The 15962-nt window shown below is 50.5% G+C and overlaps 1 protein-coding gene across 6 annotated transcripts in view; it reads left to right on the top strand.

Moving 5' to 3' along the window:
* GOLGA3 (golgin A3) overlaps positions 1 to 15487 on the top strand; it is a 44600-nt gene extending 29113 nt beyond the window's left edge. For 5 of the 6 annotated variants that reach the window (XM_078061179.1, XM_036081129.2, XM_078061176.1 and 2 more), the window contains 12 exons: positions 290 to 506; positions 2438 to 2581; positions 3140 to 3337; positions 4182 to 4298; positions 6875 to 7014; positions 7614 to 7746; positions 7976 to 8098; positions 9061 to 9225; positions 10110 to 10273; positions 10872 to 11087; positions 14387 to 14454; positions 15217 to 15487. In XM_078061179.1, coding sequence (XP_077917305.1) covers positions 290 to 506; positions 2438 to 2581; positions 3140 to 3337; positions 4182 to 4298; positions 6875 to 7014; positions 7614 to 7746; positions 7976 to 8098; positions 9061 to 9225; positions 10110 to 10273; positions 10872 to 11087; positions 14387 to 14408 — 1639 coding nt within the window. In that variant the 3' untranslated portion in view covers positions 14409 to 14454; positions 15217 to 15487. Of the gene's footprint in view, positions 1 to 289; positions 507 to 2437; positions 2582 to 3139; positions 3338 to 4181; positions 4299 to 6874; positions 7015 to 7613; positions 7747 to 7975; positions 8099 to 9060; positions 9226 to 10109; positions 10274 to 10871; positions 14211 to 14386; positions 14455 to 15216 lie in introns of those variants that run through there. The other variant, XM_036081102.2, reaches the window with a different exon arrangement.
* The last annotated feature ends 475 nt before the right edge of the window (positions 15488 to 15962 follow it).

The raw sequence follows: 15962 nt of genomic DNA, 5'->3' as shown, positions 1-15962 counted from the left end.
TTATTGCTATTCAAGAAGAGCCCTGGAAGCGTTTGGAAGGACAGCAGTATTCTCTGATTTTCACGAGATCATTTAAGCGGCTCTGAGAGGGGAGCAGGGCAGAAGTAGGTGCAGTGCTGGGCTCTGTGAGGGCAGCCGACACCAACCCCACGTGCCGGCTCTGGGCGGAGCGGCAGTTAGCCGGCGTGGGGCTGGGGGTGGGCAAGGACGAGCCTTGCCTTGGTGCTGGTGCCAGGACATCTTGTTGGAAGTGAGTTCAGACTCCTCTGTCCTGCCTGCCACACCCTAGGGCCATCACAGAGCAGAAGCAGAGGATGAAGCGGCTGGGCTCAGACCTGAGCAGCGCTCAGAAGGAGATGAAGACCAAGCACAAGGCCTATGAGAATGCGGTGGGCATCCTTAGCCGCCGCCTGCAGGAGGCCCTTGCAGCCAAGGAGTCGGCAGACGCAGAGCTGAGCCAGCTGAGAGCCCAGGTGGCCGGCGGTAGCCGTGACCTCCCTCTGCACGTGGGTAACCCGTCTGCTCTCGGCCAGGCTGCCAGTGGTGCAGACTCAGTCCTGGGGACTCGAGGTGTTACAAACGTTCGAGAGTCTGGAGACCCGGGGCAGAACTAGCGCGTAGGCAGCCTTTCTGTAAAGTATTGTGTGCTAGCGACGTGACCAGGGACTTGAACACTGCGCAGACGTTCTCTCAATTCACCCTTGCTCGCCTGCGCGCCGTCGCCTCCTCCCTCAGCCTCCCTGCCCACTCCTGTCCTTCTCCACACCCCCTCCGTGTCTGGGGAGGGATTTCCTGAGTGCCCGTGTGGGAGGCTCAGGGGGAAGTATTTGGAAAGTCCAGGAAAGCTTTTTGGAGGAAAGAATCTTTGAAATGGTCTTGAATAACAGGAGGCGTTGGAGTCCGGGGGGCACATCTCAGCAGAGGAGTGCTGTGCATCTCGAGGGCACGGTGGGCCCTGGGGGGGGTGGGCTGGTGTGAGATGGAGGGCTGACTGGTGGCTCGGGCAGCGTGAGACCTCACTCTTCTCTGGTGGGACACTGACGGGCGGTGGCTGAGCACAGCTGAGGCTGTGTCCGGGAGACCACGTGGGCTCTCCTGCCGTAGCTGAGATGGCCGGGCCACGTGAAGGCTGCAGAGCGGCCAGTGGGACAGGCCACTGACGGCTTGTGGTCACTCAGGAGGGGAAGCTGTGAGCCGGCGGGGCAGGCCGGGGCCAGCAGAGGGAGCAGCACCCAGTGTCCAGCTTGAGGGTGGTTGCAGCGGGCTCTGCTGACAGGAATCAATCGGGGGAGGCAGTCGGTGTGGGCCAGAGTGGGCCGGGAGTGGCTGTAAACACTCAGACTCGAAGGAAGAGGGACCCTGCACGTGGTGAGGGGCATGGGCTCTGCTCTTCCTGCTGTTACATCATGAGGCAGAAGCCTTTTGCTCTGCATTATTTTTTAGGATAAATGGGCGGATGTCCTCCTGGAGGAGGATGGAGGATGGGCCCTGGGCTTACAGGGCGTTTTTATTCGTGTGATGGAGGCTGCCGGAGCCCCCCGAGTGTCCCTGAGTCCTTGGTGCCCCACACCCTGCCGGCTTTGGCCAGCATCGAGTTTTACCCGACTGCATTGATTTGCTTTTTGTTTATTCCTACCCAACATTTCATTTGTGTTTAGCAGTCGTGTTTCTTACTAAATGAAGTTTGTCTTGATCTTCTCTCCATGTAAGAATTTATTAGTGGGAAGCCATCATGGCACGTTTTCTTACCAAATTAGGTAAACTTAATACTTCTTTTACCTAATTACTTTATAAAATAGCAGGAGGGGGAAATTTTATTAAGTTGCAATTTCCCTTCAACCTAGAAATGTTTCTCTGCTTCTTTTTTGATTCTTTGGCTTCCCCGGTGTCAGGGATCGATTGTAAATGCCCCGGGGAGCCTGTTCCCCCCCCCCCCCGCCCCCCCCCGGGCACTGCAGCCTCAGAGCCAGAGTCCTGGTTTGGTCTGTGCTTCACCACTTGTAAAATGGGGCCTTCGGCAGGCTACTCACCTTCTTGATCCTCAGTAAAATGAGGCCAAAATGGAGTAAACAGTAGAACCTCCTTGGTCAGAATGGCTCCGTGAAGAAACGCACACGAAGTGATCAGAGTAGTGGCTGCACCACCCAGCAAGCATGAGCGTGAGCACACATGTGGGGTGTTAGTTCTACCGCACCTGGTACAGCTTGCTTGCCACAGATAGTAATTCATCGTTCTTAGTTGTGAGCCAGAGTTTTTCTGTATTTTCAAAGCATTTAACTCGGGGGAGGGAAGTACGGTAGGACCGCAGCGCCTGTCGAGCATGGTCAGCAGGCTCACGCGGTGGGTGCGATGCAGCCCTGCAGGGAGGGAGGTGAGTGCCTGTCACATGCCGTATTGAAACCCGTGACCAAATCCACTTTCCCGTCCTGGCTGTTAGGAGAGAATCCAGGCTCTGGAGGCAGAACTGCAGGCTGTTGGCCACAGCAAGACGATGCTGGAGAAGGAGCTCCAGGAGATTATCACACTGACCAGCCAGGAGCTGGAGGAGTACCGGGAGAAGGTGCTGGAGCTGGAGGACGAGGTAGGCCGAGCTTCGTCCTCACACAGCTGGACGAGCCTCACTGTCCCCGTGCAGCTCAGGTGCAGAGAGAAAGGCTCCTGGAGAGGCAGAACTTGGCCTGTAGCTCAGCCCGCACTGTGCTTCTGTGCGCCGTCTGACCGTTTGTCTGGGTCCCTCTCACCGCCCCCCCCCTTATTGAGGCTCCCCACACGCTCTCTTGAGCACCCCTCTGGTGTGGTGGTTGTCAGAGTGTTAGGATTAAGATGTCCCCAGTAAGAACACTCTGGTTGCAAATAATGAGAAAACCTGTTCTTTAAAATAACTTCACGTAACTCTCGGGCCCAGAGAGGCTGTGGCTTCAGACGATGCTACGCGTGGCAGTTGGTGATGTCACCAAGGGCTCTCCACGGGTCCCAGGCTCCCCAGGAGAGAGCTGGGGTGTGCTGCATCTGCTGCAGTCCTGGGGTGGTCTGTTGGAGCTTCTTGGTGCAGTTGTTCCGTTTCCGGTGTGGGGGAGCTTAGCTCCATTAGCCAGAACAGGTAATTATGTAACTTCACAGTGGTTTTGATCTGTTTCAGCTTCAAGAATCCAGAGGCTTTAGGAGGAAGATAAAGCGCCTTGAGGAGTTGAATAAGAAGTTGGCCCTTGAGTTAGAGCATGAGCGAGGGAAGCTTACAGGCCTGGGGCAGTCCAACGCAGCTCTGCGGGAACACAATAGCATCTTAGAAACAGCTTTGGCCAAGAGGGAGGCAGACCTGGTTCAGCTGAACCTCCAGGTACTCAGACCCTTTGCCAGAGGCAGGGGACTCGCTTCAGGATAGGTGACTCTCAGTCTGGCACATGTCGCCTCACGCAGCTGTCCCAGCCGCCCGCAAGCAGAGTGCTGCCCCGTCACAGAGACTCAGAACAGGGAGGATCTGGTGACATATGAAGCCCACCTTGCAGCTCTGGGGGGTGGGGCAGAGCTGGGAGCTCCTAATGCTCCCCCTTACCGAGGTGTGGAGGCACTGTGCTCCGCCCGTTAGCTTCCTGGTGGGTAGGGGACTCCCTGCTCAAGCTGGTCCCACTGTTCATAAGAGGCTCTTCCCTGTGTGATGCAGAGCTGGGATTTGAACCTTGGTGGGGCTCTCTCTCCGGACCCTGTTCTCGGCTCCGGCTCTGCAGCCTCTCTGGGGCTTGGGGAGGAGGCCTGGCACTTCAGAGCCATCTTCGAGGGGCAGTCAGCGGCCAAATCCAGCCCCCGTCTCAAATTATCCAGCCATTAGAGAGCTTATAAACTTTTATTTGTCACTGGTTCCCACCCTTGCCATATCTGGTGGCCTCATCCATCTGCGTTACCTGCCTCACCAGGGAAGTATTTGTGTTTCGAAGCCCCGATTACAGGTAACCTTTGGGTCCTTGCTCTGTGCTTGAATACGGCCATATGACTTTACTGCCATCTCAGACTTCATGTTCTCCAGAGATGGAATTCTCCCTCCTTCGCTACCTTGTGCGCTTGTCGGTAATGCATCGTGTTGTTGTGTGCCACCATCCTGCCAGGTTCCCCGCGTGGCACTGGGGCCCCACAGGCCTTCGAAATCTGAGTCCTTCCTCACTCACTGCTCCGGTGATGTGCCATAGGTGCAGGCAGTCTTGCAGCGGAAAGAGGAGGAGGACCGCCAGACGAAGCAGCTCGTCCACACCTTACAGGCTGCGCTGGAGCGAGAAAAGGCCACAGTGCACAGCCTCAAGGAACAGGTGTGTGACCAGCTTCCCACTGGTTCTAAATTGCAACTTCAGAGCCTGTCGGAATGCAGTTTTTCTAAAAACTGAGTATGTGCACGCTTGACACCTCACTTCCCTTCCAGCAATTTATTGTACGGATATCTTTGCTGATGTGTTCTGAGAACGATGTCATCACAGCCTTGGTGACAGTGAGCAGCTGGAGGGGGCCCTGATGTCCATCCGTAGGAGAGTGGACTTGGATTAACCCAGATGCAGTCATATGGGCCTAAGATGCACGCACAGAGCCGTGTAGAGACGTATTTGCTGGAGAACAATGTCGCACACGTAGTGTTGAGTTAAAAAAGCAAACTGCAGAACAATAGATGACCCCATTAGTGTTAAAAGAGCAATGGAGAAAGAAGGTTGCATGCACTCTTTGCCGTTTCCTGGCTGGCTCCTTTCCATGCTCAGGTGTTCACCAGTGCATCAGGTCAGTCTTCCAGCAGAGAGGCCTGTCCCACTGCCCCTGTGAGCTGGAATGGACCTCAGCTCCTGTTTCCCACCATGGTGCCGTGTCTGTTACTCCTCATCAGAACATAAGCTTCATGGCTTGAGGGCCGTGACTCATTTACCCTCATGTCCCCAGTGCCTGGCGCCGAAGAGATGTTCAGAATGTGTTTGCTGTGTGCAAGGGTGCATGTCACATCCTTTAAAAATGTTTCCGTGATGATATAACAGGTAGAAAGAAAGAAATCGTTCTTCATTTTTTTGGGTGAGACAGTAAAATATTCTTTTAAGATAGTACAGTTTTAAGATCTGTTAAGAACATGTTACTGTGGGGACACCTGGGTGGCTCAGTCGGTTGAGCATCTGCCTTTGGCTCAGGTTCTGGGATCGAGTCCCATGTTGGGCTCTGTGCTCAGTGGGGAGCCTGCTTGGGATTCTCTCTCCCTCTGCCCCTTCCCCCCACATGCGTGCATGCGCACTCTCTCTCAAAAGAAGAATTTGTCACCATGAACAGACCCCCGTTTGCCTTGTCTGGTTGGTTTTTATACCTTGCGTGGAGTTGAGCTGAGTCAACTACCCTCCCTACTTTTCTACCCCCCAATTCCTATCTTTTGCTCACTTACTAATTTTATTCTCCCTTTAATGAAGTTGAATTTTATTCTCCCTTTTATTCTCCCTTTATTCTCTAGTCAGCAGGACTGACAGAGCTAGACTCCGCCGACTGACACTTTCAGTTCCTTCATTCCCTGTCTGCTTGGAAAGGGATATTTTTTTTCTTTTTTTTAAAGATTTTATTTATTTATTTGACGGAGAGAGAGACAGGAGAGAGGGAACACAAGCAGGGGGAGTGGGAGAGGGAGAAGCAGGCTTCCCGCTGAGCAGGGAGCCCGATGCGGGGCTTGATCCCAGGACCCTGGGATCATGACCTGAGCCGAAGGCAGACGCTTAACAACTGAGCCACCCAGGCTCCCGGGATATTTATTTTTTCTAAGTATGATATTAAACAGTACACAGAGATATAGTTAGAGCAATTTCATAGTGTAAGGAAATTTGTGAATAGAAGTGCTGGGGAAAATGATGGATATGTGACCTTGGCTTCTTTTTTTTTTTTCTTTTTAAGGGCAGTAACTGTGAACTGTCCTCATTTATGTCTCTAAATGCATTTCATGAAATTGGACTGTTTGAACAGTACATGCTAGTAGTAAAAAGTAAAAAAAAAAAAAAGTCATAAAGATTGAGGTACAGATCATCTTTAATTTGTACCTGGTGATAAACCACTGTAAACATCTTCTGTTGGAGTTTTGTTTCCTTATTTATAAGAGTTTTTTCTATATTTGACTGTCGTATATTATAAATATTTTTATTAAACTTTTATTTTTTTTTAAAGATTTTATTTATTTATTTGACAGACGCAAGCAGGGGGAGCAGCAGGCAGAGGCAGAGGGAGAAGCAGACTCCTTGCCAAGCAGGGAGCCCGATGTGGGGCTCGATCCCAGGACCCTGGGATCATGACCTGAGCCGAAGGCAGACGCTTAACTGACTGAGCCACCTAGGCGCCCTTTATTAAACTTGTAAAAAATGAAGTCCCTGCTTGTGCAGTTAGATAAGAAAACCGAGTTACTGGAAAGGAAACTGGAAGATTTTGTTATATTCTGAGAATTTGCTGGTCTCAGAAACCTTGAGAGAAACTATCGTTCGTCATGAAAAGACTACTGTGTCGTAAATGGATAGTAATCAGTAGCTTTACTGCAGTTACTTGGTGTGATGGAAGGATATGTTCCTCCCCAAAAACATGAACTAGGACTGGATTTAACAAGAAATAGACATATACTTGAGGAGGACAATCGAAACTATTTAGACCAAGGAAACCTTGCATGCATTTGTTGGTTCAGCAGATCCTGGTGGCCGCTGTATGTTGCCTGCCTGCGTGTGTTAGGGCTTCAGTCCTCTGGGAGCTTGAGAAGCTTTGGAAGAAGCAACTGCAGGAGCAGCTGGCACGCGGGTGGGGTGGGCGGTAGCTCTCTTCACAGACATCACACGAAGGGCGTGTTCTGTGTGGTTCTTGCCTCTGTCCTTGGTGACGCGGGTTTCTGTTGTTGTAGGTCGCTGCTGCCAAGGCGGAAGCAGGACATAACCGCCGCCACTTCAAGGCTGCCACCTTGGAGCTGAGTGAGGTGAAGAAGGAACTGCAGGCCAAGGAGCAGCTGGTGCAGAAGCTGCAGGCTGAGGCCGAGGGTCTCCAGTGAGTGCCAGGCGGGCAGAGGGCTGGGTCAGTGCCACGGCCGGGGACGGACGGGCAGGAGCGCCACCACGTCTTCTGGTTAGGACCTTCAGCACGTTCAGGTCACCTGGGTTTTAGCAAATCTCTGAGCACTCTGGAGGCAAATCTAAGAAGGAGAATGTATCCGATCCCTGTCTTAGGAAGCCTGCAGCTCAACTCTGAAATTTCCGGCCTGGCATGGCTGTCCCCACTCCACAGCTGAGGGTCCTTCACCAGGAACAGAGAGCCCTGTGTGAGGGGCGCGTGTCCCGAGGGCTGTGCCCCACCACCGAGGTTCACTGCAGCCTCCAATTAGGGCAGCCTTGAGTTGAGCACATGCAGGGGTGCGTGTTGGGAGCTTTTCTCCCATTGTAATCCATAAAATGGGCTAGCAAAATGTTCTTCCCGGGGCTTTTGTGAGGATTCGTCATGACAGAGCACTACAGAGCTCCTAGAACAGTCCCCGCCCAGAGTGAGCAGTGTGTGAGTTTCTGTCACCCCTGATGGATAATGTTCAACCGAGCACACTTTGTGGTAGGGTTAGGGTGCTGTGATTTCATGCTTCCTTGTTTTTACGCTAGGATTCAAGAGGGGAAACATTCCCAGGAAATAGCACAGTTCCAGGAGAAGCTGGAGGAGGCCCGGACCCAGCTCCAACTCCTGCAGAAGCAGCTAGACGAGCAGCTGAGCAAAGAGCCTATAGGGAACCAAGAGGTGACCTGCCTGGGAGGCTTTGCATTTCCACTTAGCGGGACTGACAGAACTAGACTCTGCTGATTGACACATCAGTTCCTTCATTCATTCCCTGTCTGCTTGGAAAGGGATATTTATTTTTTCTAAGTATGATATTAAACAGTACATAGATACATAGTTAGAGCAATTTTGTAGTGTAAGAAAGCCACTTTAAAATTCTTTTGGTCATGTGAGTTTCTCTCTCCTCTAGATGGAAAATCTCAAATGGGAGGTGGAGCAGAAAGAAAGAGAAGTCCAGTCCTTGAGGCAGCAGCTGAACTTGACCGAGCAGCAGAGTAAGAAGGAACTGGATGGAATACAGCAGTTATCACAGGTATGTGCTGTGTAAAGGCCCTGGGGCAGAAAGTCAGAGACCGCACCTCACAAGGTGCTAAGTGCATGACGTGAGTTACCCCAAACCGAATGCTTCCACCAAACCATTTTGCAGACATTATCCGTTTCAGAAAGAAGGCCAGGTCACACAGCTGAAGGAGACCAAGCCCTAGCGCTACGTACGCCCTGGGCTGAGCTCTGTGAAATGTACCAGGAATGGGATCTGACGCAGCCCAGTCAATGAGGCAGTACATGTGAAAGGTTCACCAGTCTGTGATGCACTTTTCCACAAAGAAACCTCTGTGCAGGCTTGACCACTTGCACAAAGGATCAGAGAGAGAGAGCTCTCGCCAGGATTCCTACTTGTGGATGTCTGGCTTGAGTAACGGGATTGATTTATATTCTTTCTTCCTAATGGTGAGGCTTATTCCAGTAGCTGACCTTGGAATGAATTTATGTATGTATGTATGTATGTATAGATTTTATTTATTTATTTGACAGAGAGACAGCGAGAGAGGGAACACAAGCAGGGGGAGTGGGAGAGGGAGAAGCAGGCTTCCCGCTGAGCAGGGAGCCCGATGCGGGGCTTGATCCCAGGACCCCGGGATCATGACCTGAGCTGAAGGCAGACGCTTAACTGACTGAGCCACCCAGGTGCCCCTGACCTTGGAATTTAAATGGACTCTTGGGATCCATTATAGACAGTGGACACGGGAATATTGCTGGTTCCTCGTCAGAGGCTCTGAAATTTGGGTAAGGACGTTGAGGATGTGACTGTAATGGGACGCTGCCCAGCCCAGACCATGGTGAGGAAATAGGCTGGCGTGGCAGCACCGCGTACAGCATCACAGAAAAGTTGCTGTTAGTTTCTAGCTCCTTAGACTTGTGACATACAAGCTAAGATCTTAGCAGCACAGGTAAGATCCTTTAGTTTATAAAAACGTGTGACTTCCCTTTCTTTAGAATATCAAAGCTGAGTTGGAGGTGGTACGGGACGATCTGTCCCTGACCCAGAAAGATAAATTCATGCTTCAAGCTAAAGTGTCGGAGCTGAAGAACAACATGAAGACTCTGCTCCAGCAAAACCAGCAGCTGAGACTGGACCTGCGGCGTGGCGCAGCGAAGACGGTACTCAGACCCCGCGCCTCCGTCCGGTTCCCGGGCCCAAGGCACCCCTGCTGGGCGGGTGGCTGGGGTACCTTCTGGTTACTCAGACAGGAAGTTCTGTGTAACCAACACTGAGCAGCTGCTGTGTGCAGTAGAGGATGTTGGAGTCTTGTGCTTGGCAGCAGGCCAAACCCTTTTATCTTGGTGCCTTTTCCAAGAGCTTTTTGCTTCTTTTTATGAATCACGTATCATTTTGTTGTAATACGCTTTATAAGCCATATGAGGGCTCGTTTCCTGGTGTTCACAAGAGCCCCTGGCCTGGTAGGTGAGCCAGCTGGGGCCAGCACTGCCAGATGGGCTTGGGGGCCTGGGGAGCCCCGCCCAGACCCTCTGTACCCAGCATTTGTTTCTCTGCTCAGGCCACGTAAATATTCTCCAGGTGCAAAGAAATCCCTCAGACTCAGAGGTTTATTTAGCACTGTTTGGCTATCTGTGGAAAAAGTTTGAAGTTCTAGAAAGGGGAGTTGTAGGAGTTAAAAATTGACGTATTTCTTAGGGATATGCAGGGTCACGGCGGTGGTCTTTTGTGGAAAGCCCCCACAGTTCCCATAAGGGTGTTCTCGCTTGTGATTTAGGTCGTCCCCCTGAGTAGCCAGCATTACGCTGTTTGTGCGTGGTCACGTGCATTAGGAGGAAGCTCACCCATTCAGCCAACATTCCCTGAACCCTGTGGCTGTCAGCTCTGCCAGCCTGGAAGCAGGGGGCATGCCTTCCCCGAGGGCCCATCGTGAGCTAGGATGCCCTCTGGGAGCACTTGTTGTGATGATCGGGGACCGATAAGGGGAAGGTGTGGTTGGTGTCAGCTTCCAAGTGAGAGGGCTCTAACCATGTGCTTTTAAAAACAGAGAAAGGAACTGAAAGGCGAGGCCAGCTCTTCTGGCCCCGTGACGCCAGTGAAGATCCCTGACTGCCCTGTCCCGGCCTCCCTGCTGGAGGAGCTGCTGAGGCCCCCACCTGCCGTGAGCAAGGAGCCCCTCAAGAACCTCAACAGTTGTCTCCAGCAGCTAAAGTATGAACTGCGTTCTGTGTTCTATCTCACTTGGTCTTTAAAAATAGATTGCATGTTTAACTTGGAAGAATCCTGGTGCCAGCCCTGCGTGCCCCAAAGAGGCTGGGCAGGTCTGTGCTATGTGGGGTCACTCGGGCCCTCAGTCCCTGTCATACAGGAGGACTGCCTGGAGCTAGGTGACCCTTGGGAACGCCACACATAGCTCAAGGTTTTGCTCCCAAGAGCTTGAGGCCAGTGTTTGCAGGGCGTGGCCCTGTGGGGACATCTTTCTGACTCTGAGTGGAGGCCATGTGTAGGCCCCCAGTGCCGTCTCACCCACCTTCTCCCTGAGCACAGGCCCGTGTGTGCAGACCTCTGCACCTGCAGAGAAAACTGCTGAGCCCCATAAATCGTGTGACCCCCCCCCCCGGGGTGCTGCTTCCCAAATAGACAGGTTCTGTCAGCCACCTGAAGGTGCCGCAGATGAGCAGGCTGCTGTCTGAGTCAGGCTTGTTAGGATCCGTGTTGGAGATGACCGGTTGCCTCTTGGGGAAGTAACAGCGTCGTTTCTGGCTCTCATTTGACTGGCCTGCATTCCTTGCTTCCCCTGTCCGCCCAGGCAGGAGATGGACAGCCTGCAGCGCCAGATGGAGGCACATGCCGTCACCGTGCACGAGTCACTGTCCTCATGGACTCAGGGGGATCCCGCTGCCAGTGCTGCTCCCCTGGGAGATCACGCCAACCCCAGGGGAGATACGGAGCGACACAGTCAGTGCAGGGTCTCCAGAGAGGCGCTTGGAACAGCGGCCGCCGAGCACCCCCACTCCGAGTGCTTGTAACTACCCAAAGGAATATTCTTTTATCAATATTATTTATTTGACTGTTTGCTCTGTGTTTTTCTAAGAGATGAAGTTTAAATTTTGCATCTGCCTTTTCAAGGAGTAAAAGAACTGAACAAGAGCCAAGGATTAGAGAAATAGTAATTTGCAGATCACAACTAGCTTTTCCCATGAAATGACCAAATGCTAGCAACCTAGTTTAGATCTCAGTGAGTTTTTGAATGTGTCTGAAGGGTTACTTGCGGGAGGAGGTCTCTGTTGAGTGACTGTAGCTGCGGCCCCCTGAGGGTGATGCCAATCAGTGGCCACCGGTGGAAACGCTGCATGACTGGGTCCCGCTTCTCCCTTTCCAGATTCCGTGAGAGCTTTAGCTCCCTGCAGAAATGAAACTTTATTTGCACCTTTGGTTTTTATTTTATTTTCAATAGCTATCTCACCATAGGATGTGTATATAAATACTGAAAATCATAAGCTAATCTTTAAAAAGTGTATTCCATATTATTTAAGAATGACCTGAATTGTCTTTTTATTGATCGCCTTTTGAAAATCTGCTGTCAGGAAGTAACGTACATGTAGGATTTAGGGATGTCAGTCAGAAAATTATATTTTAAGAAATATAATTATTTTATTTACTGTACCTTCTAAAACCAAATATTCTTGGAGTGAAAAGGTTTTTTGTTTCAGTTCCACTTTATTTTTGAGAGCCTTGTCCTAAGTGCACACCCCACCCCATCTGACCCTTGGCCCTGCATGGCCTCACTCACCTTGGCTGTCCCCTAGGCGGGCCTGGCGGCCATAAGGACACCAATCACCATGTGCTGGCCTGACATGGGAGATGGTTGGGGAGGGGTCACAGGAGAGGAGGGGAGAGAGGGACCAGGGCTCCCTGCAGGGCTCTGAGCCAGGTGCAAGGCTTCTCCAGGCCTCCTCCCCCTGTCCCCCCCCACCCCGGGCCCACATGAAAATACGTCCATCAGGGCCTGTGTGGTCATCAGTGGTCATCAGGGGACATGCTGAACTCATTGCGGTGACAGCCTTCAGAAGGTCCTGTAACCTCTCATCTGGAGGGTTTTCTAGAACGGGCACGTGGGCTGTGTGAGAAGCCAGTGGAGGCCTCCCGAGCTCCCCTGTAGGTGAGAGCCTGATTTGGAAGCAGGCTCCGTGAGCGTGGGAGATTTACTTGACTGTCTATGACCCAGGAGGGCTGTAACTTTGTCCCCTATTGGCCAAGAAATCTAAGCTGATAGTTAACTGTTGTCGGAGAAGAGAGGCCCCCAGTGCAGATCTGCTGGTCTGAAGATGAAGTTGGAAGTGTTACTGATCAGGCCACATATGCTTGTGTCAACTTACTACTTACATCTCTTTTGTGGAGAAAACGGTTTGATATTTTTAAGCTGTTTGTGTTCTCTTACGCTATTAGAAGGTAAATTGATAAGGTAGCATTAACCACAAAGATGCTTAGTGTTTAAAAAAATTCCCTAGCAAGTATTGAAACTTCTGAAATATGTATATCACTTGTACAGGGTTAATCTTGAAATAATACTTGAAGACTTCATTATAAATATATCCTATTTTCATCTTAAGTTGGAAATCGTTTTTGACAAAATTGTTTTTGTACCATTAGAAAAGAAAAATCGTAATTTACATTCTTATTTATTTTGGGTGTTTTATCCTCAGTTTTAATTTTAAAACCAAGACATGACACTCAGCCTCATGCTGTGGCTACTTTCTCACTGCTGCTTATTGGAGGTCTCCCAGTGAAAGCCGGTCACTGTGCATTTTTTATTAGGAAAGGGTAAACGGATTCTGAATAATCCTCAAGTGAAAGCAGATTTCTGTTCCTCACCCTGTTTCCCTCATGTCTTACTTGTGTCTGCACGTGCGGGTGAGTGCGTGTGTCTGTGCACCTGCAGGCTTGTGCGGGCCTGCAGTGGCCGCGCCCCCTGCTCTCCTGATGTCCTGTGCCACCGTCATGGTCACCCCATCTTTCAGTTCCGTCAACACCCAGCCTGCCTCTGGTCTGACCTCCCTGGCTGTCCCCACGCACTGTGATGTTTCTTGTGTGGCCTGCAGCTCCTGACCTGGGGCCCTTTTGTTCAAGCTGACACCACCTTTAGGCTTCTTAACAAGTCACTTAGAAGAGGAAGCTGGACTTTGAAATCACCTGCTTCTGATTTATTGAGGGTTATTATTATTTTTTTAATCTCTAAGGGACTTGATTGGCACTTCTACCTCCCAGGCTACATTCTGCAGTGAATATCATTTGAAATATTCTGTTTGTGGGCAGAAGTGGGAATTTGGAATTTACTCATGGAAAACAGCAGTCCAGTCTGGATTATTTATAGGAACAGGCTTGCTGTTACAGTATGTTTGTGTATATTATTCATCCTGTGTGATGAATACTGTATTTCTTGTTTTTCTTATGTTCCCAAAAAAAAGCTTATTGCAGTGTGGTTATCACTGATTTTTCCATGGAACACATTGGATAGATGCCACGGATCTTACGGATTTACATGGTTTTGTTCTACTGTTTGGAAGGTATAACAGGCAAGGGTTTGATAGGCTTTTTCTCTGGCCTGGGTCCAGGTCATGGGACAGACCTGCTAGGAAGATTCTCATTACACTCTTTCTTAGTTTGAAGACTTTTCTTGGTGTAGGGTTACTTACTGCAGAAGCCACGGCATATAGTCCTACTCCTATGAGTAACTTTTTAAATAGAAATGAAATGTCCTGTGTAAAGATTTCTAGTAGTGAAAGGGACCAGTGTATCTGAAAGACAAATGTCCTGGAGCCTTCCTCAAGGACGCCTGTGACGTGTGAGACGTCCTGAGCCTTACGCAAACACGTTCCAGGCAAATCTGATTGTGTGGTGGTCTCAGGTTATAATAGGACCCTTGAAGGTAATGTTGTAGAGGGTCTAGAAAACTGGATGGCTTTAAGTTACTCATTTCTGTTAAAAATTTCCTCATGAAAGGGAGTCCTCAGGTTGGGGCTGTTAGGGAAAAGGCGTCACCATGCACAACGAATTGTAACTTTAAAAAGCATGTTGATTTTTTATAAATTTAAGTGTGCTGGGGAATTCCTTAAATTTTGTGCAATAAACTATTTTTTGTTAAAGATTTTCATATTTCATTGGGGGCCTTATTTTAATATATATAGTTTGCCGTATTTGGGAGTAAATTTAATCTTGGGTTGTTACAAACGGTTTAAATACTTGTCTTAAAAGAGCATTTTACTGTTCTGCTAAAAGATTCAGATGGGTGTGAAATCTAACTTGTGCTGCTTTTGACCACAGCAGAAGAATGGCAATGTGTTAGCCATGCCCTTCCCCGTAGCCCACGCTGCACCTGCTGCCACACGCAGGTGGGTACGAAGGAGAGGCGTTCTGCTGAGCGGACCGAGAGACGGGAGGGCAGGTGCCCTTTGGGCTGCGGGCATGTCCCCGAGCATGTCCCTGTACGGGGTGCTGCGTCCACCAGTGGGCCCCACAGACTGTCACGGCTGACGACAGCTGGACCATTAATACTTCTCTGAGTCTCCGTGTCGTGGCCCAGTTTCCCCTCTTCCATCCATACTCTGTTTTCAGAAGAGTTAGCCAGACGTGGGAAGTCTTCCGTTAAGTGTTCTCATTAATGACCAGCATGATAAAACTGTATAGAAAAGAAGTCAGCTGGTGATCACAGAATGTGGTTTTGTGGCGGGATTTATGCATTACTTTCCTAGGACTCCGCTCTATCAGCTTCCCTAAACAGGGGTCCGTTAACACACGCTGCACAGCCCAAGTGAAGTGAAGTGAAGATTGCTGACTGCCTCTTGTGTGGCCCTGACTCCCTGAAAGGGGGAGGATGCAATCTTTGTTTTCTCTGCAGTAATCAGGAAAGGAAGGGTCCTGTGTCCCTGAACTTTTTTCTTTTGCCTGTAAGATTGCTAAACATTTGTAAGCACCAAACAAAGCATGCTGCACCCTCGGTGGTTGTACGGTGGGTGTTCAGGAGGGGCTGGGCACCGATCGGTGGAAGGTGCAGCGGGAGTGTGTGCTGAGGGAAGGACCCAAGACTTACCACTGAGGGGGAGCCTGGTATTTAGAGATCACCAGGTCACTCAGAAATCTCCTACCTCGTGCAGGTTATGTGGGAAATACAAATAGGACTGTTTAAGCTGCTACCGTCCGGTTTGATGGATAAACACAGGAGCTGTTGGAAGAACCTCCAAGCCTTTCCTAGATGAGAAGGAATTCTCAGCAATCAGCAACTTCTAAAACCAGAAGCAGCATTTACTGGAATTCTGCTTGCCTTCATGCATGTTCTCACTCAGGACAACGAGTGTTGCAGATTCTGGTAAAAAGTATACTTTGGCGATGTCTTTTCCTGGAAACAATGGGAGATACTAAACTGTGTTGGTCTTCCCTTTTTTTTTTTTGCCTGTTTGGTGTGGGGGTGGGCCCTTCTCGCATCCCAGCTCAACTCCTGGAGCTTGAGACGGCCAAGGGCTCGGGAAACAGCGCCATGACATCCCTTTGCAACAGCGTGCTTCCCGGCTAGGCTGGAAGTGTGTGGGTCATGGCCCCATCTCGGCAGGAGCGCAGTGGCTCCGGGAAGCACCTGGAGGTTCTCATCCACACGGCCTGCAAACTGCAGGAGGAAATGGTCTGCGTGCTTTTCACACATAGTCTGGGTCCAAACTCCACAGAGGGGGGGACGGTAGCCAGCTTAAAGGTATCTCACAGGACACCTCATTTTGTTTGTGAGCTTTATTTTTTTTAAAGATTTATTTTTAGGGGTGCCTGGGTGGCTCAGTTGGTTAAGCGACTGCCTTCAGCTCAGGTCATGATCCCTGGAGTCCCAGGATCAAGTCCCACATCGGGCTCCCTG

This window comes from Halichoerus grypus, chromosome 13 (assembly GCF_964656455.1).
Source record: "Halichoerus grypus chromosome 13, mHalGry1.hap1.1, whole genome shotgun sequence".
Lineage (NCBI taxonomy): Eukaryota > Metazoa > Chordata > Mammalia > Carnivora > Phocidae > Halichoerus > Halichoerus grypus.
Note: the sequence above shows the minus strand (reverse complement) of the source record. Positions and strands in the feature narration are given on the sequence as shown.